The sequence below is a fragment of the Monodelphis domestica genome, chromosome 4, assembly GCF_027887165.1.
Source record: "Monodelphis domestica isolate mMonDom1 chromosome 4, mMonDom1.pri, whole genome shotgun sequence".
NCBI classification, from domain to species: Eukaryota; Metazoa; Chordata; class Mammalia; order Didelphimorphia; family Didelphidae; genus Monodelphis; species Monodelphis domestica.
Genome location: NC_077230.1, coordinates 131,746,903 through 131,774,541, shown reverse-complemented (window position 1 = coordinate 131,774,541; position 27,639 = coordinate 131,746,903). Strand labels below are relative to the sequence as shown.

Sequence of the window (27,639 nt, the reverse complement as noted above, 5' to 3'; positions counted from 1 at the left end):
TACTTTTTAAAATATCATAGAAACTGTGGGAAACTCCACTGTCAAATTCTATAGAGTAGGTTCATTTTTCTATCTTTAGTGAAAAGGTGCAACAATAAAATTTGACTTGGGAGAACAAAGCATTTGGGATGATTCCCACATCAACACTCACGACACTTTCTGGTTCATGCTGTATATGGAGAAAATGAAAAAAAAAATTTAACCTTTTGATTTAAAATTGCTTTCACTGCATTCTCTACTTCGCGATGATCAGTTGGGTTTACGGTCCAGACATGTGGTCGCCCAATGAAAACTTCAGCGTAAGGATGCTGAGAAGTTAACTGAAAAAAAAGGAAAAACAAAACAAAACAAAGCCCGTCATCAGCATGTGTCAGATCTTTTCCTTTCTGTACCAGGCACTGTTTTATGCCTTTTTAAAAGTGCTGAGTGCTACTGGTGCAAGTAACAAAATAATGTCCAAGCATGAAAAAGAAACACAGAAACAAGCCTCCATTCACTTCTCACCCTGTTCTTCCCTCTTCTTTCTCCCACCTCAGCCCCTAACTGGCTTTATGCTTTCTAAACACTCACAGGTAGAGAACGATAAAGCAAGGATGACTTCAAGGCTGAGAACAAATGATGAATTCCATTTGGAGACAGGAAATGGTATGTCACTTCCAGAGTGAGATGGAAGAGATAACGATATCCCCCCCCCCCCAAAAAATAAAAGAAAGCAGCTTGCCACATAGCATCCATCACCATCCATCACCAAACATCACCGGTATCAGCCTGTGTCTATTTCCCAGCAGCTGAAGCAGATAAGTTGGTACAGAAGGGAGGTTTGCAATAAAAATCAAGGTTTTAATGTTATAAAAAAGAGGAGTGATGGTAAAAAGTGAGGGAAAAAAAGCATACCAGGAAGATACCTCCCAGGTTTAGGGCCTGGTCTGGAGAATAAGAATGATGCTCACAGGATGCTTTTCTAGTTAGTGAGCACTGATAATGTGATAAGAACCGGAGGGGACCCAGGGAATATACGGTTGTTGTGTCCTCTAGGTATTTACAACTTAACTTGGCCCAGGAGATTTGGCTAGAATATTTCTCATTATGAACCCTTCCCTGGCCTATAAAGATGATTCACAGTAGCTATATTTGTCTAGCCAGCTTGCTTTTGCATTTAAGTTTTCTATTCTTTTTAGGCTTCTAGAAAGAACTTGTTTTGTCTATGTGGTGCTTTTAAAATAAATCACACATACATGTTGCCTGAAGGAATTCAGTGCATTTCCTTATCTTTGCCTTGTCTTCCAGTCCTCACTTCCCACTATATCAATGTCTTGCACCACCTTTGTTCAGGCCAAGGAAATAAAAATCAGACACTGGCTCCTACTACTAAGCCTTTATCAATACTAGGCCTGTTTGTCTACATGGCCTCCTGCCATAGATTCCACCTCTCTGGGTCCTTCTCCTCTTTCCAAAATCTACTCGGGATTCACTTCCTTCAAGATGTTTTCTGTGACTAAATTTGTCTCCTTCCCAGCCACTTCGATGAGACTAGAATATTCTTGCATCTTTCTGTTATGATTATTTTGTTCATATCCTATGAATAGGGGCTGAAAAATACTTTCAGAGACTAACTAGAGAGGCTGTTGTTGCTGAAAGAAAGCTTCCTGAAAAAAAAAATCCCATGGAATATTTTTCTGGCTCCCCCAGTGCCCAGTACAATGCTACTCACTATCCTTATTCAGTGTTTCAGGCATTTCTGATACTTTGTGACCCAATTTGGGATTTTCTTGGAAAAGGTATTGCCATTTCCTTCTCAAGTTCATTTTATAGATGAGGAAACTGAGGCAAACAGCAAATGTCTTAGCCAGGGTTATATAAATCTGATGCCAGATTTGAACCCTGGTCTTTCTGACTGTGAATTTTAGTTTTACTTCACCCTGCTTAGTCTAGCAACCAGGAAAGTATACACCCCTACTTAAGAATTAAGTGTTGAGGAGGATGGCCTATGACAGACATATGTTAGCAAGTGACAAATAAGAAACAAGTGACAGACCCCTGGGCTGTCCTAAGTCAAGCTTAAGCTACCATTGGTACATGTGAGACACAGGAAGTGATGTAAAAAAAGTCTATATATTTCGCATCTCTTCCTCTCTCCAGCCTCTTTGGTGGAGAGATGGTTCGGGCTCTTTTGTGGAGACATGGTTCTCGCTCTGGCTGGTGTGGCTCGTGGCAGTGTGGTGGGCATCCTGGTGGTTTGGTGGGTTGCAGCTTGCTGGTGAGGTAACTGGGAGAAGCTCTGTAGCATGGGTTAGGTGAGGCGTCTTCCCTGAGTGACCTGGGTGAGTAATTTAAGCTGATTCCTTTTTCCTCTACCTCCTAAAAGTACTATCCTCTTAGGAGGCCCCTCATCTCGGGGTAGACCTTGTGGCTGGATTTAGTTAAAATCTTCTGAGGAGGCCTCGTGGCTGAGTTCTCTGAACTTCCCTTAGTTTAGGCTAGACCAGAGAAATCTTATACTTTTCTCTCTTTCTTCTTCTTAATTCCCTCCCTCTATATTAATTAAATCACCATAAAATTCCCAAACTGACTTGAGTATTTTTATTGAGATTTGAATTAATCCCTGGTGACCAGGGATTATATTCAGTCAAAAACCCCTAAATTTACCCCTTACAAAGTCTAGAACTTTAATCATTGTGCTGTGATCTTTTCCTTCTTAAAAAACTTAAAAAAAACAAAACAAAAACCCTTACCTTCAATTACTACTGTATATTGGTTCCAAGGCAGAAGACTGGCAATGGCTGGGCAGTGAGAATTAAGTGACTTGCCCAGGATCACACAACTAGGAAGTGTCTAAAGTCATATTTGAACCCAGGACACCCTGTCTCTAGGCCTTGCTCTCAATCCACTAAGCCACCTAGCTTACCCCCCTCCCACATCCTTTATTTGTACCTTCTCAGACAGCTTAGCATTTGCTTTCTATTTTATCTTTCTAACTGCCTTTCATACTGACTGGCTGTGTGATCTTGGGCAAGTCCCTTAATTTCAGAGACAAAAGATGTTTCCCCATCTGGGAGTTCTGTATACAAGTGAAATAATAAGTATCATTTCAATCCCCTTTTATATTTATCTACACACAAGCCTTAAGTATCCTACTAGATTGTACATTCTGTGATGATTGGGACCATATCTTATAATTCTTATATCCTCAAGGACCCAGAATTTAAGACAGAACTCACAGAATTAGATCTTTGGAGTTGGGAGGGATCATAGAGGCAAGTCCAATGCCTAGCACTTAGTGTTTATTGTCCACACTGTTCCTAAACACAAGACTCTTGCATTACACTTGAGAAGAGGTCACCCAGCTTTGATCTATTACTATTTTCCCTGGCAGTCAATTCAATCCCTTTAGTATATTTTTTTGTTATTAGAATGATTTTCCTGACTTTTGGGGACAATCAGAACAAATGTAACTTTTTTTCCCCACATGGTAGCACTTCATATGTTTGCAGATAGCTATTGTGGTCCCTCCTGTGTCTTCACTTCTATAGGCTAAATATCTTCATAAACTTTTCTAGCTGCTCTTCTCTGGACTTTCCCTAGTTTATCAAAATCTTTCCTAAAGCATGGCAACCTGAACAAAAATAATACTCCATATGTGGTGTGATCAAAGTGGAATAGAGTGGGATTAGAACCTCCCTAGTCATGGACATGATGCTTCTTGAAGCAGCTGAAGTTTTAATTTGCTTTCTTGGCTGTCATATCAAATCACTGACTCCTCATCAGCTTTCAAACAACCTAAAGTCTTTCACTCCACTAAATATAACCATTTCAGGAGTTAAGATCTTAATTGCCTCTGATCCACATTTTTGAACTTATTTCATATTTTTCCCCTTCACACAATCTATTTTTGATACAAACTGGTCTACAAATCTCTCTGACTTTACCCATGAGTTGTCCTCCCATGCCTGCAATACATACTCTTGTTACCTTATCTGGTGACAGGATTTTGAACTTCTTTCGAGTCTCCCCTTTATCGTTAGCTCTTACTTGAAGCTTTTCTTGACTCCTCCTAGTAGTGAATATTCTGTTCCATCTGAAATTACTTTGTATTTACTTATTTTTGTATATGTGGCATTTCTGCGAATTATGTTCTTTTTAGGCAGAGATTATTGTCTTTTAATCCCTAGTGCCTGGCACAATGGCTTCCACAAAGCAGATGTTTGCTAAATTGAAATTAGCTTTTTTCATAATTTCTTAAAATATGATCAGCAGAGCTGATTTTCTGATGTCTAAACTCACAAGTGAGGTCAAATTTGATTGTTTTTTAAATTTGCATTTCTTTTATTATTCGTGATTTAGAGCAATTTTTCACAAGATGGCTAATTGTTTGCAATTCTTTTTTTGACAACTAGTTTTCACACTTTTTTGGCCACTTAACTATTGGTAAATGGGTCTTGGTCTTATATATTTGATCTAATTGCCTATGTATCTTGGGTTTCAGTGATAGTTCTTGCAAAGATTTCTCTCAACACTTTTCCTTCTTTTCCTATCTGCAACTGCCTATTTCATCTTTTGTTATTTCCCCTTTCTTTTTTCTGGTTAAGAATTCTCTCCTTTGATGATGATACATCCAGAGAAAGTACTGTGGCAGTAGAAACACAGAAGAAAAACAACTGCTTGATCACATGTGTTGATGGGGATATGATTGGGGATGTAGATTCTAAATGATCACCCTATTGCAATTATTAATAATATGGAAATAGGTCTTGATCAATGACACATATAAAACTCATTAGAGCTGAGCATTGGCTTTGGGAGGGGATGGGATGAAGGGAGAGAAAGAACATGAATCATATAACCATGGAAAAATTTTCTTTCTTAATCAAATAAAAAAAAAAGAATACTCTCCTTTACCAGGTTGTTTAAAGACATCTGATGTCTACTTATTTACACAGTTGCTCCAAGACACTTTGAAAGTAAAAAATGTCCTTCCATAATCATTTATATTCATTTTACATTTATTGAGGGTTACTTAATTTTATGAGGCAGGCATTTGGTGATTTATTATTCCCCTTAATAATATTATGTCCTTCCAGGTTAATTTATTTAGAAATGTTTGATCTGAGTTACTTGGTGGTATATCAGTCAATAAATTTACAGGGGCATAGTTTATAAAAGTAATGAAAATCTTATTAAATATGAGGCATTACTTCTGGGATGCTATTACATCTCTAAGGAGAAAAGAAGTAATGCCAGAGACTTTCTCATGGTTTATAAAACAACTGAATAATGAACAAGGATTTGTTAATATGTCTCCCAATATAAAGATAAAAAATTTATCATATAATATTAAAAATATAACTTAAGCTAATAGTTTTATTTAAGCATTAAAGAATTCTTTTTCTCTCCTTAACAAGGGTGACTTTAAAAAAATTCTAGAACAAAAATAAGGCCTAGATAAAACTCACATTCAGAAATCCTGACATCTTTTCTCTTGAAATGAAGGCAAAGAAGGGACATATATGCAATTTATATAAAAAAGAAATTGCTGTCTCGGCTCTACTTAAGATTTGTGTGGGCACAGAAAAATAGCTTTGTAATTATGTGTAATTTGGTTAAAAATTTTCCATTTTGTAAAGAAAAAAAATCCTAAGCAATTGTGACCTTCAGAAATCTACAGAAATAGTTGTTCTGCAATAAAATTCTTCAGATAATGTGAATATAATACAGATTCCCCAAGTCTAAAAGTGGGGAAATAGGCTTTCCAAAACAGGTTGATTTGAACTAGTATGGTCTGAATCAGGTTATAGAATTCTGTTACAATGCCCTATGTCCACCTAAATAATCAATGATATTTCATGCAGTTGTTAGCCTCCACTTGATCTTTCTGCATTCTCTTCTTTTATATCCTAAACTGCTCTCTTTTCTAAATATTATGACCTTGTTGTGGTATCCACTTACTATCCAAGTTTTGGATAATTACCCTAAAGGTATGGAACTTCCAAAGATCATAGAATTTAGAGCTGTAAAGAACCTTAGAGATCATATAATCTAATTCCTTTCATTTTGCAGATGAGGAAACTAAGACTTGGGCCCAAAGTTATAAAAGAATTAAGTAGTAGATCCATCATGTGATTCTTAAATAATTAAGTATTTTACAGTGGTTCAGTAGTCCATTCTCCACCTGATACAATGATAGGCCAGCTCCATTTACTAAATAAGTTTAGTTCAGGAATCTATTTTGGTTGCTAATTTTTTTTTTGTCCTTTATCACATTTTATGTTCCTATCAGTCAGAAACTATTATTCAGTGTCTTCAATAAATATTGTCTGCTGTGTGTGTGTGTGTGTGTGTGTGTGTGTGTGTGTGTGTGTGTGTGTGTGTGTGTGTAATAGGAGGGTGAGGTGCCACAATAAATATTTGTTGACTGATAATTGATATCCCTAATCTATATTCTGCTGGGTCTCAGATCATGAGGGAGAATGAGGCCAGTGAAGTCAGAGTGGTGAGGTCATTTGCTGAACAATAAGTGGAAAGAACACCAAGCAGACATTTGGGCCAGAGCTTCATTTTAGGTCTTCTTGAGTCCACTGAAGGGACAGAATGAAATTAATGTCCTTCAGGAGCAGCTAAATGCTTATTCTCATATTACAATAAAGAATGGAAAATCAAGATGACCTCAATGGAAAATCAAACTACTGCTCCATGATGATTTTCACAAAACAATGAAGAGATTTTTCTTGAAGTACACATTGTACCCAGCCTACATTTACAAATTGTATCATGTCTAAGTTCAGAAGATACTAGATTGCTTTAAACATTTTATTTTCTTTTAATAAAGATAAAGCATGTATCTAATACTTCATGGTTTGCAAAGCACTTTTAATGTTATCTCATTTAATTCTCAAAAACCATGCTATTTGGTAGGTACAATTATTTGGCAAAGATACTGAAGTGGTTTGCCATCTCTTTCTCTAGCTCATTTTATATATGAAGAAACTGAGGCAAATAGGGCTAAGTGACTGGCCTAAGGTCACTCAGCTAGTCAATGTATGAGACCAGATCTGAATTCAGGAAGATAAGTCTTCCTAACTCCAGGACCAGCACTATCTAGCCCCATCTAACCTGCTTCTATTATCCCCTTAAGATAGATTTTTTAAAAAGGAAGTCAGGTAGAGGTTAATTGACTTTCTTTGAGTCACACAGCTGGTATCTGAATGTGGATTTTAAATCAGATTTGAACTTTTTTGACTCCTGGTCCATTACTCTATCCATTGTGAGATGTCATTATAGATGCCTCTCTATACCCTACCACTATGATTATATAGATAAATAAATACTAAATTGGATAATAAATTTCATTGAAATCTTAGAAATTTATTTGAATAAAAGACATTAAGTGCTTTTTAGGCCTAAAATTAAAATCATGTTCTCTTATTTAGGAGAAAAGAACAAGGATTCTTTGAACACCGCATGAAGGAAATGATTGAGCGGACTTGGATCATGAGGATAGAATGGAAACTCTGGTCCACCCTATAGTCAGCCAGAAAAGTTAGCAATTGAGGAAGGGACAATAAGACAGGAGGCAGTCCTGGGCTGTCCAGGCAAAGGAGAAGGAAGACATATGGCTCACTAGGCTTGATGTGGAAAGTCAGTGGGAAGAGAGAAAGTTTGATAAACTGAGGCAACACCAGATATTTGCTCTATGTTGGGGTGGACTGGGAAAGCTAAATGTAGCAAGCTAGATTAGAGTAAAAACTTCTCAAAGTTATCCGTCTCCTCTCTCTCTTTCATCCTTCTCCGAAATTCCTTTCTGATTAATAAAATAATAAAATTTGTGGCCAATCTCACAATTTAAATTTCATAAAACACAAGTGCTAGACATTGTGTTATGTGCTTTACAAATATTATCTCATTTAGATATATAATTACTGGTACAACTATTTTGCAAATTAGCCCCAGACATATTACAATTTCAAATACGTTGTGCTTCCCCAACTAGATGGTAAGATCCTTGAGGGCAGTTGTTCCGAATAAGAGCAAACACTGTGTGTTTTGAAATAAGTCAGCTCCCCTTTTTAAAAAGAAAAACCCTTACCTTATGCCTTAAAAACAATACTAAGTACTGGTTTGAAGGCAGAAAAGTAGGAAAAAGTGGGCAATTGGGGTGAAGTGAGTACCCAAGGTCACACTGCTAGGAAGTATCTGAGACCAAATTTGAACTCAGGACCTCCCATTCTCCAGGTCTGCCTATCTACTGAGCCACTTAGCTGCTCCTAGGATAGCTCCTTTGAAGGAGGAATTGCTAAACAGTCTCACATGAAGAGAATTTTCCTTTTTGCTTGACCACAGAGGGACTATAAGGGACTGATCTCTTGAAAAGGAAACATGCCTCAAAGGATTGCCAGTGGGAGAAAATTCTAGCCAAATTTGACACGCCAGTTTTCCTGGCTTCCTTCAAATTTCAGCTTCTGTAAGAAGCCTTTGATAGCCTCCCTTAGTGCTAGTGTTTCCTTCCTTCTTCTACCTTCTACCTACCTTCATGCTGTCTAGACCTTATCTACATAGAGTTGTGTCTTGTCTCACTGTTAGACTGCGACCTTCTTGAGAACAAGGGCTTGGTTCTTAATAAATGAGCACTGACTGACTGAGTAGGTGGTTGTTGTTCAGTCATATCTGACTCTTTATGACCCCATGGACCATAGTATGCCAAACCCTTCTTTGTTTCATTACCTCTCAAAATCTGTCCAAGTTCATGCTCATTGTCTCTAGGACACTTTCCATCATATCCTCAGTCATTTCCTTCAACCTTTCCTAAAATCAGGGTCTTTCCCGATGCATCCTATCTTTTCATTATGTGGCCAAAGTATTTAAGCTTCAGCTTCAGAATTGAACCTTCCAGTGAATAGTCCGAATTAATTTCTTTAAATATTGACTGATTTAATCTACTTATAGTCCAAGAGACGCTCAAAAGTTTTACTCAGCACCACAAATTGAAAGTGTTAATTCTGTGGCATTCATCTTTCCTTACAGTCCAGCTCTCTAAGCCATACATTGCTACTGGAAAGACTGACTAGGGCTGATTGACAATTTAAATTTTTTTGTAACTTCCCTTCTCTTCTCCTCTCCCTCCTTCCTTTCTTTCTCCCTCCTTCCCTTCTATTATAGAGTCAATACTAAGTAAGTATACACTAACCTGGGAAGTACCTGAGGCTGGGTTTGAACCCAGAATCTCCTGCCTTTCTATCCTCTGAGTTCCCTCTCAATCCTTTTCTTATCAGTCCACATTCTCTCCCACTTTTGGTTATGTTAGCATATGGCTATCAAACAAATAATGTGAGACCAAAAAGGAAGTGTTTAAGGTTGAGTTAGTACTTCCAATAAGTTAATCAAACAATCAATTAATAAGCATTTGTTAATGTGATGCCTAAATTAGACAAGGACAAATATATGTATATTTAGAATAAATATAAAGAGCATAACTATAAGAAGATATAAAGCAGATAGGGCAGCTAGGTGGCACAGTGGACATAGTGCTGGCCCCAGAGTCAGGAAGATTGATTTTCCTGAATTCAAATATGGTCTCAGACATTTACTAGTTATGTGATTCCAGGCAAGTCACTTAACCCTTTTTGCCTCACTTTATCTGTAAAATGAGCTGGAGCAGAAAATTGGAAACCATTCCAGTATTTGTGCCCAGAAAACCCCCCAAAAGTCACAAAGAATTGGACACAACTGAAAAATGACTGAACAGCACCCCCAAATATAAGAGGTAGTTTGAGAGGAAAAGCAATAGTCAGGAAAGACAATCTGGAAGGTAGTACTTGAGCTGTAACCTGAGGAGAGGAGGAATTCTACAATGTAGAAGGAGAGATATTCTATGCATAGGGGAGAGTCTATGGAGGTAGGGGGGAAGTAATATCAAAAGATAGGGGAAAGAAAGGTTGGGAAAGGCTATGAAGGGCTTCTTTATAAGCCAAATTGAGGACTTTGTATTTGATTCTATAGGAAATAAGAAGCCATTGATGTTTATTGAAGACAAGAGCCATGTGGTTATGTCTGCCCTTGGGGAAAATCACTTTGGCAGTTGTGTGGAGGATGGCCGGAAATGGGAGAGACTTGAGGCAGAGAGAACAATTATAAGGTCATTGCAATAATCTGGGTGAAAGATAATGAAAGACTGAACTAAGAATGGAGATGATTGAGTAGAAGGAAGGGTCAGATGGGAAAGATGTTTTGGAGGCTAAAAAAGGTAAGATTTGACTGGAGAAATGAGAAAGAGTATATAGCCTGAAGGTGATACAAAGGTTATGGATTGGGAGAATGGTAGTGTCTTTGAAAGAACTAGGAAAGTTTGGAAGACAGCTGAGCTTGGTGAGGGCAGAAAGAAGAGAATGAATTGTGTTTTGGATGTGATGAGTTAAGGATGTTTCTTGAACATCCAGTGTGAAATGTTTACTAGTCAATTGGTGATGAAGGACTGAAGCTCAGGGGATAGTAGCCTGAGGTTAGATATAGAAATTTGAGAGTTGTTGGTTTGTTAATGAGGCCCACAGAATACATATATACATATATATATATATATATATATATATATGAGAGAGAGAGAGAGAGAGAGAGAGAGAGAGAGAGAGAGAGAGAGAGAGAGAGAGAGAGAGAGAGAGAGAGAGAGAGAGAGAGAGAGAGAGAGAGAGAGAGAGAAAATATGACTTGGAAAAAGAGTTTGAAGAGCATAAAGACAAGAAAGATGGAACTAGGGATAGTAATCTTACAAAATCTTCTAAGTTTTAGGCCTTAGAGAAAGTACTCAGAAGGAAAGGGAAGTCAATGATGCCAAATATTGCAGAAAGGTTAAGAAGCAGGAATATTGAAAAAAAAAGACCATTATATTTGGCAATTAAAAGATCAATGGCAATTTTGGAGAGCAGTTTCAATAGAGGGATATGGCTAGAAACTAGACTGCAAAAAGTTGAGGGCTGCATGAGAAAGAGGAGGTGGAAATAGCCAGTGAAAACAGCTTTTCCTAGGAATTTGGCTGGAAAAGTGAAGGGAGATACATGATGATAACTTGTGCAGAATATATTTGAACACCTGCTCTATTCATAAGGGTATAAGTGAAGCATTTGATGTGAGTTGGAAACTCTCATTCTAAAGGAAAACTAGTGTTCATCTTCCACTTCCAAGCCCTTCTCCAAAGTCACCAAATGATTGTCAAATCATTTTGTCAAATCAAATTTCCTTTTCTCAGCCCTCATCATTCCTAACCTCTTTGCAACCTTGGACACTACTGATCTTCTTCTCCTCCTGGAATCTCTTTTCTCTCTTGGTTTTCCTGAGACAGCTTTGTCCCAGTTCTTATTCTATCTAACTGCTCATTTTCAGTCTCTATGACTGGCTCTTCATTCAGAGCATGTAAACTAAGGGAGTTCCCCCAATGCCATGTCTTTGGTTCTCCTCTCTTCTTCTTCCACACTATCTGACTTGGTAATTTCATCAGCTTTTATGGGTTTAATTATCATCTCTATGTAGATGATTCTAGGATCTATATATCCAGTCCTAGTCTTGAACTATCTATACCTTAGGTATCTCATATTTAAAAACTGTTCAAATCAGAACTCTATATTCCCTCCCCTCCAAAAATTCTCCCCATTTACTATCCTTTTATTATCAGGGGCAGAGGCATCTTTCCACTAAGTTCAGCTCCCAACCTCAGTGTCATTCTAGGGTCTTCTCTCAGACTTCACCTATCCAATTTACTACCAATTCCTATTTCTACCTTTGTAACATCTCTCATATATGTCCCCCTTTTTTCCTTTGAAAATATCACCACCTTAATCCTCATTGTTATTATTCAGTCATGTCTAACTCTTTCCCCATTTGAGGGTTTCTTGGCAAAGAAACTACAGCGGCTTGCCATGTTCTTCTTCAACTCATTTTATAGATGGAGAACTGAGGCAAACACGTTTAAATGATTTGCCAAAAGTCACATAGCTAGTAATTGTCTGAAGTCACATTTGAACTCAGGTCTTCCTCACTCCAGACCCATTGCTCTATTTACTGTATTATCCAGCTCATCTCATACTTTACCTATGGCAGTGGCCTGTTAGCTGGTCTCTCTCTGCCACAGTTCTCTCCCCATTGCAATCTATTATCCTCATATATCTCATATATCAATATAGTATACCAGTGGTGTAGCAGTACCATAATATTCCCTAATCCAGTAAACATCAATGATTCCCTATTATTTCTAGGATCAAATATAAAATCTTCTTTGACTTCTGAAACCCTTTTCAACGTGGTCTACTCCTACTTTTGCAGTATTTGTAGAGTTTATTCCCCTCCTCATACTCCATAATCTAGTGACACTGACCTCCTTGCTATTCTTTCAAGATGGCATTCCTCCCCATTTTATGTCTTTGTATTTGTTGTCCAAATGGTCTTCCATCTTACTTTTGCCTCATGGACTCATTCCTCAAGACTCACCTCCTATAAGAGATATTTCCTGATTACTCACCCCTTCCTAATGCTACTGCTTTCTCTGGGGGCCTTCCTCCCACATTCATTGGTTGGGTCTTGTACACACATTACTGTTTTCATATTGTTATCCATTTTGTGAACTGTTGGAGGGCAGGGAGAATGTTTTTTACTTTCTTTGTATACTCAGGGCACAGAACTATGCCAGTCACATAGTAAGCCTTTAATAAGCTTGCTGATTGACTGCTTTTCTCCAGATATACAGTAGCAATATGAAATATAATGAAAACAACACTTTGGAGTCAAAAGACCTGAGTTACTTTGCCACCATTTACTTACTACTCATGTGACCTCAGCAAAAGTAATTTAATTTATCTGAGAATCAGTTCCTCATCTTTGAAAATATTATGATATATGCCTCACAGGATTTGTATAAAAAAGGGTGCTTTTTCAATGTTAAAATATTACATAAATGTAAGCTAAAATGAGTTATTTTCAAAGCCACATTTTTTCCTGTGTATGAGTTGTGACCATTAAGGAGTATGATTTATTTTTAAACCAACATACATGGTATCGACATTTCCTTCAATCAGGAATTTCTTCCTGAGACATCTTTTAAGGACAATTTATAACCTACATCAGAAGATAAGCCTTATTTCTTACTTAAATCATCACTAACCAGCTTGATCACATACTTAATTCACTAGGCTTGGCTCCAAATGACTTTTGGCTACTTTAAAAAAAAAATCCAAATCCATTATCAAGGATGAATGTGCTACCATGAAGGATTCTCTTTTTGTTGTTCCCTTGCTTTCAGTTGTATCTAACTCTTTCTAACCCCTTTTGGGGCTTTCTTGGCAGAGAAACTGGAGTGGTTTGCCGTTTCCTTTTCTAGCTCATTCTAGCTCAAACAGGGTTAAATGATTTGTCCAAAGTCACACATCTAATAAGTATTTAAGGCTAGATTTGAATTTAGGAAGATGAGTCTTTCTGACTCCAGGCCTGGCACTCCATCCACTGTGCCACTTAACTGCTCATGAAGGATATTTATTCATTTGTTCATTTATATTTTTTTAACATTCTGAACTTAATAAACAGTTCAGCTACATGTGTAGGAGATACGGTGCTGGTTCTGGCATCAGGAAGATTCAAGTTTCATCTTAGCTAATTAAAACACTTACTAGCTTTGTGACCCTATGCTAATCACTTAACTGCCTGCCTTAGTTTCCTCAAATGTAAAATGGAAGTAACAACACCTATCTCCTAGGGTTGTTAAGAGGTTTAATGAGATATTATTTGTAAAGTACTTAGAACAGTGCCTGGCAGGAAGTAGGCACTTAAATATTTTCTTCCTTCCATATAAAATGGGCATTTCCTCCTATTGTGCTATAAGAAATGATGAACAGGATGATTTTAGGAGTTTGAAAGACCTACATGAACTGAAGTAGAGTGAGCTAAGCAGAACCAGAAGAACACTGTACATAGTAACAGCAATATTTTCAGATGATCAAACTGTGAAAGACTTAGCTACTCCCAGCAGTACAACAATCCAAGACAATTCTGAGGAACTTATGACAAAGAATGCTATCTACCTCCAGGGAAAGAACTGTTGGAGTCAGAGCAGATCAAAGCATGGATTTTTCACATTAGTTTATTTGTGTTCTTATTTTAGGGGTTTTGCTTTATATAAGTATTCTCTTGCAACAGTGAACAATATGGAGATAGGTTTTGCATGATAATACATGTAAAATCTAGATTAAATTGCTTACCATCTCCAGGAAGGGGGAGGGAAGGAAAGGAGAGGGACAATTTGGATCCAACAACTTCAGAAAATTTATGTGGAAAATTGTTATTACAGATAATTGGTAAAATAAAATCTTTTAAAAATAAAATGAGCTGGAGATTGAAATGAAAAAATAAAATAAAAAGGGCTTTTCCAAATACACTGTAGAAGAGGAGAAAATTGTTTTTTTCTCTTTCTTTTTTAAATTTTATTTGGTCATTTTCAAACATTATTCATTGGAAACAAAGATCATTTTCTTTTCCTCCCCTCCCCTCCCACCACCTCTCCCATAGCCAATGCAGGATTCCACTGGGTATCACATGTGTCCTTGATTTGAACCCATTTCCATGTTGTTGGTATTTGCATTAGGGTGTTCATTTAGAATCAAGAGGAGAAAATTGTACATGAAACCATGTATATCTATTAGGCGGAGATTACATAGTAGGTTAAATATGATATATCTAAGGAACAATGAGTTCTAAATTGGTAGTTGGATATATAGATCTAGATCTAATGAGAGATGTCAAAGCTCTATTGATTTTTCTTTTTAAGTATATAATAAATTCAACAGGTAGCTTTCAAAACTATCTCACTTGAGCGTGATTTACTATTAAAGATACTGAAAACATACAACAATGACCAACATGGAAGTGTATTTTGTACAATATAATATATGTATTTCCCAGGGCAAATTGCTTACCATCTCCAAGTGGAGGGAGGATAAGGAGGAAAAGAGATGGTTAAGATCTTATAATTTGGGAAAATGTATATTGAAAATTAGTATTACATGTAATTGGGGAAATAAAATATCTTTGAATGAAGGATATTGAAAACCACATGTAGCTTTCTGTGGTAGCAAAGTGCTAGAAATAAAATGGGTGCTTGTTGATATTGGGAATGGCTAAGCAAATCTTGGTACATGAATGTAGTCGAATTATGATTGTGCTTTAAAAAAATATGAACATAAGCAGTTCAGAGAAACACGGGAAAACTTGTATGAACTAATGCAGAGCAAAATAAGTAGAAAAAAAAGAATACATACAATGAGTAAAATTATAATAAAGACAAGAACTGAATAAAGAAACTAAACACTATGTAATTGGAATGACCATTTGTAGACTCTGAGAAGAGATGAGAAAATGTATTTCCCTCATTTCTATAGAGTGAGAGAGGGCTATGGGCACGGAATGGTGTATATACTCTCATATGCAATCAATTCATTGCTTAGTTGGGTTCTGAAGTTATTTTTAGTAATCTATTACATTGGAGAAAGTTTAGAAAAGGGAGGAAAATATACAGACAGGGCAGTAAAATCACATAAAAAAGCACTAATAAACAAAATCAATATGAACGTGGTATAGAATCTACTTCAATTTTTGGAAGGCCTTGCTTCCATGATTGCCACCTGCATCATGAAGTCCTCTGCCTAATGGGACCCCCTCCCCTCTCAAAAGAATAGTTCTAAAAATGTTATTGAGCACTGATGTACCACCAGATTGTATACAGCCACCCAAGATGACTGTTTTAGAAGCATCAACATTCATTTATAAATGATGTTCCAAAATATTAATCACACAACTTTATAGTCATTTCTCATATGTGGCAACATCCTGCTAGGCTTCTTTCTCCTTGAAGGCAAGATATGTGCTTTATTTTTCCTTGTATAGATTAAAATGCCTAACATAATGTCTTGCACGTGGCATGTGGTCAAAAATCATCAATTCCATTTACTTCTCAGTCCCTGTTCAGAGAAGTCAACTATGATCGGAAGGCCAAGATTAATGTTCATTAATGTACTAGGCTAGAGTCACACTCTTTTGGTTAATGCTCAGATAGATGCTTACCTCTCTCAGGGTTGGTTTGCCTATAAAAAAGTCCGTATTTTTGCTGCTTTTGGGTGGATTAAACTTGACATTCAGGAATGCGCATCCATTAGCAATAGCCTCAAGGGGAGCAGGACCTTCATATGGGAACCCCAGTCCAACAAACAACTGCAAAATAACAACAACAACAAACAACATATGATTTAGGATTGTTTTCCTTCATTTAATAGTCATCACTACTGAAGTTTCTCAACACATAAGCGGCTGAAGTTCTGAAAGACATCCAGACGTCTTAGGTAATAGGTAGGGTAAAGGTATCTGCTCCCAGTGAACTCTGCAAAAGTACTGTTGCAAAGCTTTCTAGAAACCTAATTAAATAAGTTAAGTTATAGTCTTCTCCTCTGATAAAAAGTGAAGGAATGCGCTTGGCAGGAGGGGGGAAGAGTAGGAGGTCCCAAAGTCCAACAATAATCTTTCTGTAATGGGCCAGAGAACATGACTAAGAAAACTCTTGGTAAATGAAGCAGGAGGTTTCTTCATTGAATGGATGGAACAACAGGGCCTTTCAGTGATGCTGGGGGTGGGGGGATGCTACAGAAGGTCATTTGGGAGCTTGATTACATTTCAAATGACAGTATTCTAACACATGATGGCAGACTGGAAGACACAGGTTTTTAGAATGGTTACATCACTGGACACTACCACAACTCATTTTTTTTTTTAGGAGGATTGGTAGGAAAGGGAATCATTATTCTCTGCAAAATCAGTAAAGCTGCCAGTACCGGCAGCTGAAGCAAAATCTGGGACTTTTCCTAGTAAAGACAGTAGATGGCAGCAGAATGACAGTCTGCAATTTTCATCAGAACTAAGATAGAGGGACAATGGCAAGGGAGAGGGGTCACACAATGCTTCAACTTGGCATTGTTTTTCCTTGCCTAAATGAAATAGGATTTAATTAGTATAAGTCAATTCTATAGTCTAACATGTTGCCTTAGGAATTTAAGTTTCCAGATGGTAAAGGACTAACCTTTGCAGAGTTTGGTAGTATGCTAAGTATAGTATGGAGTGTGTGCAAACAATAAATATTAAGTATGGTATAAGCAATCCCATCATGTTGTCTTCATCAGCAAATCAAATTAAGACAGAACACATTTCACTGGCGATCATTTACTTTTGCAATAATTATGGAGAACGCCAAGAATCACTAGTCTCAATTTCCCTGCTCTTAGAGGTAAGGAGGCTGCATTAGAACTTCCTCTTCTCTCCTCTGCTTCTAAGGCTGGTTTACTAAGGAAGTATGTGGAGCAATGGATAGAGTGCCAGGCCTGAAGTCAGTAAGAAGCATCTTTCTGAGTTCAAATCTGGCCTCATGCTTACTAGCTGGGTGACCCTGGGCAAATCACTCAACCCTGTTTGTCTTAGTTCTTCATCTGTAAAATGAGCTGGAGAAGGATATGACAAGCCACTCCAGTATCTTTGCTAAGAAAATTCCAAATGTGGTCACAGAATCAAATATAATTGAAATGACTGAAAAACAATAAAACATTTAGAATACATTAATTCAAAATCTCTAAGCAATCACTATCCTCTTCTCTCTCCTCTTTCTACTCCTTTATCGGCTAGAATCCTGAAGGATCTGGAATCCCTTCAATTCTAAAATTCAAGAGGCAAATATGGTAATTTGGTCTCATCTGAATAAAGAGTGTAACCTAGAATTTTGATGAAAAAGAAAACAAAATTTTCAAGTTCTTGTAAAAGTTTTCAGAAGTGATGGCATCTACAACCATACTTGTAACAAGTGCTTCCCCCACCCCCAACACTGCAGGCACTTAAGAGGGTGTATTATTTCTTTTCCCAAAGATCCTGGAATCATTGAGATAAGAGAAAATAGATGATGACCTTCACTGGAGATACTGAGAGTACAAGAAAAGTAAACAATTTAAGTATTATTTAAGTATTGAAGGGCAAACTTTACTTCTCAGTCTTATACCTAGGGGAGTGAGGGGGCTTGCCATACTTTCCACATTAGATTTCTTTAGTTTTCCATTCTAGGGAAGTTCCTCTACTCATCTATGGAGTTCTCACCTTAGGTTCAAACCAGTTAATTAGTTCACTTCTTTCAATCTTTACTTCTCTAATCTAACCCCTCTTCTCCACTTCCCACAGTGTTCACCCCAGTTCAAGCCCTCATCTCTTCTTACCTAGATTTTTTCATAGCCTCCTAACTGGTGCGTCTACTTCCCATCCATTGTTAAAGTCATCCTCTGTAATACTCCTTAAGTGACCTTACCACTCCTCTACTCAAAATTCCTTAGTGGTTCTTCACTGCCTACCAAATACAATATAAACTTCTGCTCCTGACACTACTGGCCCTTTATTATACCCAGCTCCCATCAACCTTTCCAGCTTGATCTCATATTTCACATATGATCTCAACCCTTTCCCATATGCCTAGATATGGGGACTGAACTAGAGAGGCAATTTGTTGTGGTACAAAGAAGTCCCAAGGAATCAATATGATGCAGGGGAGAATGTCCTTAATCTATCTTCTCAGTAAGTATGAAAGGAAGGAAGGAAAGAAGAGAGAAAGGACAGCTTGGATTTAGAGTCAGAGGGCAGAGTTCAAGTCTAATTTTGCCACTTACTATATGACTTTGGAAATGTAACAATCTTTTTGAGCTTTAGCTCTCTTCTCTGGAAGATGAGGGGTTTTAGCTTTGCTGCCTTCCAAGATTCCTTTTGGCTCAGAAACCTATGATATCATCACAACTTCATCACTGATCCTTGTCCTGACCTCTGCAGCTATTATATCTTTGCTTACAGCATTCCCTTGTCTATCATTTCCAATCTTCCCCTCTCTTTCAAGGTCCAATTCAGGAGCTACATCCTTTACAAGGCTACCTTGATTGCCCCTGGTAAATATGATTTCAGTCTCTTTACATTTCTAATAGCACATCTCAACTTGCCACACATACCTTTGGAGAAGAGCTACTGTGGTATTTTTGTATCCTCAGGGTCTAGCACAGTGCCTTGCATATCAAAGGTGCATAATAAATGTTACAGTTGATATGACTAAGCCTTAACAATGGGTTCTCCCTCCACAGGTTAACTACATCTTAGCAACTGAAACTTTCTCCCATTAGAAGGGGGAGTATATTCACAAGAATAGGGTCTACCTCCAGAGAAAAAGAATTCAAGGAAATACCAAGTATTGGTAAGCAGAAGGGAGAATGATTCTATCTTTAATGAATTTAAGGGCTTGGACTTGGATAGCTTTTGATGCCTATTTTGATGCCTATTCATTTTTATATCCTGGGGAGAATTTCTACTTCTCTGACAGGTTTTGATAGTAGAAAGTCTGACTTGTTAAGTCACAGGATTCATAGAATTATACAGCCTGAAAGGTCCTTACATATAAAATCGAATAGCCTATTTCCAGGTCTCTTCCTTGATCTTTCAATCCTCTTTTTTTCTTTTCATTTTTTTTAAACCCTTACTTTCCATCTTGGAGTCAATACTGTGTATTGGCTCCAAGGTAGAAGAGTGGTAAGGGCTAGGCAATGGGGGTTAAGTGACTTGCCCAGGGTCGTACAGCTGGGAAGTGTCTGAGGCCGGATTTGAACCTAGGACCTCCCATCTCTAGGCCTGGCTCTCAATCCACTGAGCTACCCAGCTGCCCCTTCAATCCTCTTTCTTGATATTCTATTTTTCCTTAACTGTATTCTCTTCTGGATTTTTTCCTATTGTTCTTACAAGTTCTCTTTTGGTTCTTTCCAGCTCTTAAGTGTGGGTTCCCACCTAAGGATCTACTTTAAGCCATAGTCTTCTGTTAATACTTTGTCTCCCTTGAAGATCTGAATTGAATATTTACACAACTTCCAAATCTATATATCCAATCCTTTCTCTATTCTCTAAAGCTCTGTATTTCTCATTGTCTATTGGGCTTCTACCTCTGGAAGTCTTACAATACCTTGAACTTAATGTGTCCAAAATTTTACTGATCAACTAACCTCTAAACCATTTTTGTCCTCTTAACATAACGTGTGTCATCAAAACCCATTAACCTACGCCCCAAAACTCTTGGTTCTTCTCTTACAGATAACCAAAATTTGCTAATTCTATCTCCATAACTGCTTATATCCATTTCCTCCTCATTGATCATACTGCCAATAACCACTCATAAGTCACAATTCAGGGATGTGTTGGAGGCAGTTTGTTAAATTATCATTGTGAATATTTATACTTCAAAAATCAGCAAAAGCTACAAAAAGTTTTGATTTATTGTTTCATTGATTTTCTAGACTTAAGAGACAGAGAATATGTTAATAATTAATACTAAAATTTAAAGTTTGCCATGCATTCATCTTTGGTTTTTTTGGGAGATATGGTTATTAAACATTTATGAGCCTACCACTGGGTCAGTTATACTCCACTTGAATTATTGTAGTAGCTGCCCTCTAACTGTTTTTCTTACTTCTTGCTTCTTCCCTCCCCAACCCATTTGTCAAAGAGTTACAAAAACTATATTAATTGATGGTATATTCTTTTCCTGTTTGAAAACTTTTAGTGGCTCCCTGAATACAAAATATGTAACTTGGCATCCAACACTCTTTACAATGTCTCCTCCTTATCCATTCAGCCCTATCATTTCCTCATACACAATGCCTTTTGAAACAGTTTATCTTCTGCTTTTTTTGCCTCTGGCCATCCCCCATAACTACGGAGGCTCTCCCCCCACCCCCACCCCAACACCTTCATAAATCCATTTGCTAAAATCTTCTTTTCCTTCATTCTCTAGTTCTGAAGTCACTTCCTCCATAAAAGTCATTGATCTGATCCATGGTCCTAACCTCTACTCATTTGAAAATTATGTCTGCTTTCTAAAATTTTTAGAGAATACTCTCAGAGCATGTTCAGGGATTTCCCCTTTGCTCCATTCACTTTCTATTTTGTATCACACTTATTAGTGTGCATGTTGTATTGCACTATTTGGCTCCTTGAAGGCAAAGGATGAATGATTTCCCCTTCCATTTTTTAATCCTTAACACCAAGTACAATGCCCCTCACAAAGAATATGCTTTAAAATGAACATTGTTATTGTTGTTTAGATCTCTGAGGGTTTTAGGAATAGAGACTGATAGAAGATTCAGACTGTGTTCCCAAAGGTTTGAGGTAGAGATAGAGGGTTCTCATTGCTTAATAACCTCTGTAAATAAGGGCATGTGTTGAAACCTTCATTGCAAATTACAAATAAGAATTTGGAGAAAAACAGATAAGACATACAGTGCTTGACTATTAAACAGAATTTTTTTAAAATTAGCTTCCTTGACCAACCAATTTGAACCCATTAATTAAAAGTATTTGGGGCTGTTGCTTAATGGACTCAAATGTGACCTAGGTTTAATTATATCTGAATTCATCTGAATTGGCACCATTTTCTTTGCTAAGTGTCAGTTGTGAAGTTCTCACAAAATATATATTTTTGCTGACTCACAGAAACCATGGCAATTTAAAGTAAAGCTTAAATAACAGCACACGACTTCTTTTGAAAAAAAAATTTCTCATAGTGCTAATTAAGGTTACAGGAAATGAACTACTTGGGAACATTAAAATAAGAGTTTTAAGTAGTTCCTCTCAGCAGGTCCCTCTTTATCCTGTTTCCTGAATATACCCCATCATTTGTGACATTAATAATGGAGTAGTCAGGCCAAGTGATGTTAAACAACACATGTGAGTATCACTGAACCATAAAATGTTTGGGCAGGAAGGGAGACTTATAGATTATTTAGTCCACCCCTACTCCCATTTTACAAATAGAGAAAGGGAGATTCAAGGTGGTTATGGTTAATTTCAAGTCATACAGTTAGTAACTGGAAGACTATGGATTAGAACTCCAGGTCTCCTAATTTCTAGTCTAGCATCTTTCTGGCAGTATCATTGCAGGTTGTTAATATAGAAAAACAAAAAAGCTGGAGAGGACTTTTTCCTTTAAAGATCCTCTAAAACTGAATTTTACTCTTTTGGGAAACAAAGCTCAGAGAAGTACAAGGACTTGCGAAAGTTCACACAACTAGTTAATTTCAGAATATTGGTGGCACCTAGATTGGGCAATTTGTGAAACCCAGAGTATTTCATAAGTCTTCAAATGTATTTGGCTTTTGCCACATGCTTGTAATCAGACTATGCACTGCTTGTTTACTTGCATATTTCCTCAGCATCCTTAGTATGCAGCCAAGTTACAAAAGAATGCAAGCATGCATTAAAGTTCAGGGGCTGCTGAACTTCACTATTCAGCTAAAAACTGAGCATATTTTATTTATGTTATCTCTACCCTTCAGAGGTCTGGAATCTAATAAGGATATTCCAGATGAAGGAACATTTCTATGGCTGCTCTCCCCAACTCTGTCAATATGCATTTCTATACAGAGGGCTCACATGCTAGAAAATTAAATCTTCCAACCAATCCTAAGTAGTAGAAAACAGATGAAGTACCATTGGTTGTATTCATAGCATATTATTAGAATCTGGCTGCACAAGAACAAACATTTTAGAAAAAAATATTCAGGTTTAGCACTTCCTAAATGATGAGGGAAACAACTGATAAGAGTTTAGATGTGGGTGTTTTTAAAATTTTTAATGTCATAGACAATGTTTGGACTCTTAAATGGAAGTCAAGAAGATGTTTAAAGAGCCTAGGAGTGAGTTACGAAACCATCCATGCTATAGGAGAGAAAAAGGGAAAGGGGTGGCCTGAATAAGCAAGCCAAACCAGCAGAAAACCACCTCCAATACAGTTGGAATTTGATTTGATATATACTGTATGCATTGTAAAAAAAAAAATCTTTCCTTTACTAATTCTGACCTGCTTATTCTAGAATTATAATTAGTTTCACCTTTCGGAGCACATAGCTACTAAGCAGAGAGGGGAGGCAGCCCTTGGCAAGACGGGGTTCTAAGTATATGAGATACCATGAATGTGGAGGTAGGCAAACATATCTGGCATTCACTCGCCAGAGGGGGCTTTTTTACCCACTTGTCCAAGTTGCCAAGATAAGCAGGTAAGGGCTTTCTTCAATGACTGTATTCAAAGTCAGTAATTATTCATTTTTATCTGGACATTTAGAATTGGTGGGTATGTGATTTCAAGGGAAGTTTTATCTGATCCCTCTAAACTCCTTGATTTGTTTTTGTTTTTAGATTGGGCCTATTCTCCCTCAAATTGCTATTTTATGGAGGTTTCATTGTAATGAATGACACTACCAGGTGAGTTAGGTCCTTAATATAAACACTTTAAGAAGGATATCAGCTTTTTCAGGCCATGAAAGTCCCAACTAGTGAGGGATTATACATTTGCCCTATTATCAAAGAATGATAAGCACACAGATGACAGTCTTCATGTGATTACATTCATTTTTTTAGTGCTTTATATGAAATACTTAATCTCTTCTTTGTTACACATACAAGGAAGGTGGGGAGGGTCTAGAGCAAGAAGGTTGTTTTTCTTAAATGTTCCTTCCAAACTGTGTTGGTGATTTCTTTCCTGTCTTTTAGCATGAACAGTTCTGGTACTTCAAAATTCCAGAAGGAAGGTATGTAAGCGGTCCTGACACAGAAGACAGAGAATTTGTGAACCGAGAGGCTTTTGAGTTCAAGTCCAAAGTCCATTTCTCAATCATAATGCTGGACAGAAGTCACATGTTTCATACACAGAGACTGATACATTGTGGTACAATCGAAGGTGATGGACTTCTCCATTAGTGTCAATGCAATGTCCCTGAACAATCTGCAGGGATCTAAAAAATACTACCCACAAGCAGAGGATAAACTGTGGGAGTAAAAACACCGATGAAAAGCAACTGCTTGACTACAGGGTTGGAGGGGATAAGACTGAGGAGAGACTCTAAATGAACACTATAATGCAAATTCCAACAACAGGGAAATGGGTTCGAGTCAAGAACACATGTGATAACCAGTGGAATCGTGCGTCGGCTATGAGAGAGGGAAGGCTGGGGGGGGGGGTAAGGGAGGAAAAGAAAATGATCTTTGTTTCCAGTGAATAATGTATAGAAACGACCAAATAAAATAATGTTTAAAAATTAAAAAAAAAAGTCACATGTTTCAGCTGGGTCTTTGCTTTCTCCCTTTTAATATGCTGATGCTCCAGTTTCATAGTGAACAAAACAGTCTACAAACTGCAAAGCACCATATAAATGTGAATTATTAATTGCTTTTTCCTAACAAAGGTATCTCTAAAAACTGTTGTGTAAATAGATAATAGATGGCATGCTTCTGGAGTATCACCATGGACTCAATACATTAAGTGTGCATAAAAAACTAATGCACTAGCCATGATGCATATGACCTGAATCATGAATGGTATATTCAGAAGAGACTTTGGAGACTCACCAGATAGCCACTGGTGATTCATTTTACAAGAGAGGCTCTAAAGTGACACATTAGGGCAGTGAGACATTCCCTGACTCCTGTTGCTCCTCTCCTTAGCTTTCTACACTGAAAGGAGGAAAGGCAGTATGTAAAAGTATTGATGGCTGATTGGAATATTTCATCCCCCAAATCTCCTTTAGAATGTAATGCCCAGGATACAAAATAAACCCACACAAGTCATCAGCTTTTCTATATATCTCCAACACAGCTCAGCAGCAAAAACTAGAAAGAGAAATCCCATTCAAAATCACCTTAGACAAAATAAAATACCTAGGAATCTACCTCCTGAGACAAACACAGGAACTATATGAACACAACTACAAAACACTTTCCACACAACTAAAACTAGACTTGAGCAATTGGAAAAACATTAACTGCTCATGGGTAGGACGAGCCAATATAATAAAAATGACCATCCTACCCAAACTTATTTATCTATTTAGTGCCATACCCATGGAACTCCCAAAAAATTTCTTTACTGATTTGGAAAAAACCATAACAAAGTTCATTTGGAATAACAAAAGATCAAGGATATCCAGGGAAATAATGAAAAAAACACAAATGGGGGGGGGGCCTAGCAGTCCCAGACCTCAAACTATATTACAAAGCAGCAGTCATCAAAACAATTTGGTACTGGCTAAGAGACAGAAAGGAGGATCAGTGGAATAGACTGGGGGCAAGCAACCTCAGCAAGACAGTATATGACAAACCCAAAGATCCCAGCTTTTGGGACAAAAATCCACTATTCGATAAGAACTGCTGGGAAAATTGGAAGACAGTGTGGGAGAGATTAGGAATTGATCAACACCTCACACCCTACACCAAGATGAATTCAAAATGGGTGAAAGACTTAAACATAAAGAAGGAAACCATAAGTAAATTGGGTAAACACAGAATAGTATACATGTCAGACCTTTGGGAGGGGAAAGACTTTAAAACCAAGCAAGACATAGAAAGAATCACAAAATGTAAAATAAATAATTTCGACTACATCAAATTAAAAGGCTTTTGTACAAACAAAACCAATGTAACTAAAATCAGAAGGAAAACAACAAATTGGGAAAAAATCTTCATAAAAACCTCTGACAAAGGTTTAATTACTCAAATTTATAAAGAGCTAAATCAATTGTACAAAAAATCAAGCCATTCCCCAATTGATAAATGGGCAAGGGACATGGATAGGCAGTTTTCAGAAAAAGAAATAAAAACTATTAATAAGCACATGAAGAAGTGTTCTAAATCTCTTATAATCAGAGAGATGCAAATCAAAACAACTCTGAGGTATCACCTCACACCTAGCAGATTGGCTAACATGACAATTATGGAAAGTAATGAATGCTGGAGGGGATGTGGCAAAGTAGGGACATTAATTCATTGCTGGTGGAGTTGTGAACTGATCCAGCCATTCTGGAGGGCAATTTGGAACTATGCACAAAGGGCGATAAAAGAATGTCTACTCTTTGATCCAGCCATAGCACTGCTGGGTCTGTACCCCAAAGAGATAATGGACACAAAGACTTGTACAAAAATATTCATAGCTGCGCTCTTTGTGGTGGCCAAAAATTGGAAAACGAGGGGATGCCCATCAATTGGGGAATGGCTGAACAAATTGTGGTATATGTTGGTGATGGAATATTATTGTGCAAAAAGGAATAATAAAGTGGAGGAATTCCATGGAGACTGGAACGACCTCCAGGAAGTGATGCAGAGCGAGAGGAGCAGAACCAGGAGAACATTGTACACAGAAACTAATACACTGTGGTATAATCGAATGTAATGGACTTCTCCATTAGTGGCAGTGTAATGTCCCTGAACAATCTGCAGGGATCTAGGAGAAAAAACACTATCCATAAGCAGAGGACAAACTGAGGGAGTAGAAACACTGAGGAAAAGCAACTGCCTGACTACAATGGCTGAGGGGACATGACAGAGGAGAGACTCTAAACGAACACTCTAATGCAAATACTAACAACATGGCAATGGGCTCGAATCAAGAACACATGTGATACCCAGTGGAATCACGTGTCAGCTACAGGGGGTTGGGAGGGAGGAAAAGAAAATGATCTTTGTCTTTAATGAATAATGCATGGAAATGATCAAATAAAATACTATTTAAAAAAAAAAGAATGTAATGCCATTGAAGAACAAGAAGGTCCCCAATATGCCAGGAAGAGAAAAGGCATTATTTTGAATCATTAATGCTTGAAGTCTCCTAAAGACACTGCCAAATCACAGATCCTTTACTAGAGATCAGTCCATTGGGGATAAGCCAAGCTTGTGGTACTCAGTTGTCTAACTTCTCTTTTAAAAAAACACTCTCAGACTTCAGTCACTTGAAAACTCCAGGAAGAAAACAAAGTGGCAAGCCTTTCATGGTGGATTCATTAATTTTAGTATTAAGGACAAGAAGGAGAGCAAAGTGACCAAATTAAAATCATGGAAAACAAAATCCAGAGTCTACAGTAAAATACTTTTCCCTTTTCTATATTTTTGTTGCTAATCATTGGCAGGTTATAGTCTTTTGAGTGAGAGAACTTTTCAATGAGCATAGGTAAAAAGTGGGATGTTTGCCTTTTGAAGATACTAGAGTTCCAAGAAGATCCAGAGGAAACCCCTCACCATGTAGAACCATCATAGACTGAAAAAACTGATGTCTTTCTTAAGGTGTCTTTTACTAAGGACCCATCTCACTTGGAAGTGTCAATCATTACAATGCTAATCATTCATGATAAAGAAATCTGTTAGCAATAGTTACCTGAGTAGGAAAGGACCCAGTCTAAGAAAACAGAGAATTGAAAGGAACTAGATAAAACTGTCTTTGAAATAGAGGGCTCACATATTCTAAATTTCTGGCTGGAAATGGATGATTACTGAATTGGGATGCCCTTATCCAAAGAAACCTTATCTTGAGTAAGTCAGTGAAAAACCCACTTCTGTATGATATTTTTGCTTGTCTTCATATTCATCCTTCTTCTAATGCCTAGCATGCCCCTTCCTCACCAACTGCTTCAGTACTTTTTGAATTAGGACTCATTCTCTAAGGCACAGATGAAATGTTATTTCTTCCATAAAGGCTTCTTGATCTTCCCTTCTAATGACCTAATATCTGCCTATCACTGCCTTGTACTTCTA

The 27,639-nt window shown here is 37.4% G+C and overlaps 1 protein-coding gene across 9 annotated transcripts in view; it reads right to left on the bottom strand.

Moving 5' to 3' along the window:
• Positions 1-27,639, bottom strand: part of MGAT5 (alpha-1,6-mannosylglycoprotein 6-beta-N-acetylglucosaminyltransferase) — a 410,898-nt gene that overhangs the window by 31,405 nt on the left and 351,854 nt on the right. For all 9 annotated transcript variants that reach the window (XM_016433598.2, XM_016433592.2, XM_016433591.2 and 6 more), the window contains 2 exons: positions 16,084-16,230; positions 204-320 (listed from right to left, as the gene is read on the bottom strand). In XM_016433598.2, the coding sequence (XP_016289084.1) occupies positions 204-320; positions 16,084-16,230 (264 nt within the window). The remainder of the gene's footprint in view (positions 1-203; positions 321-16,083; positions 16,231-27,639) is intronic.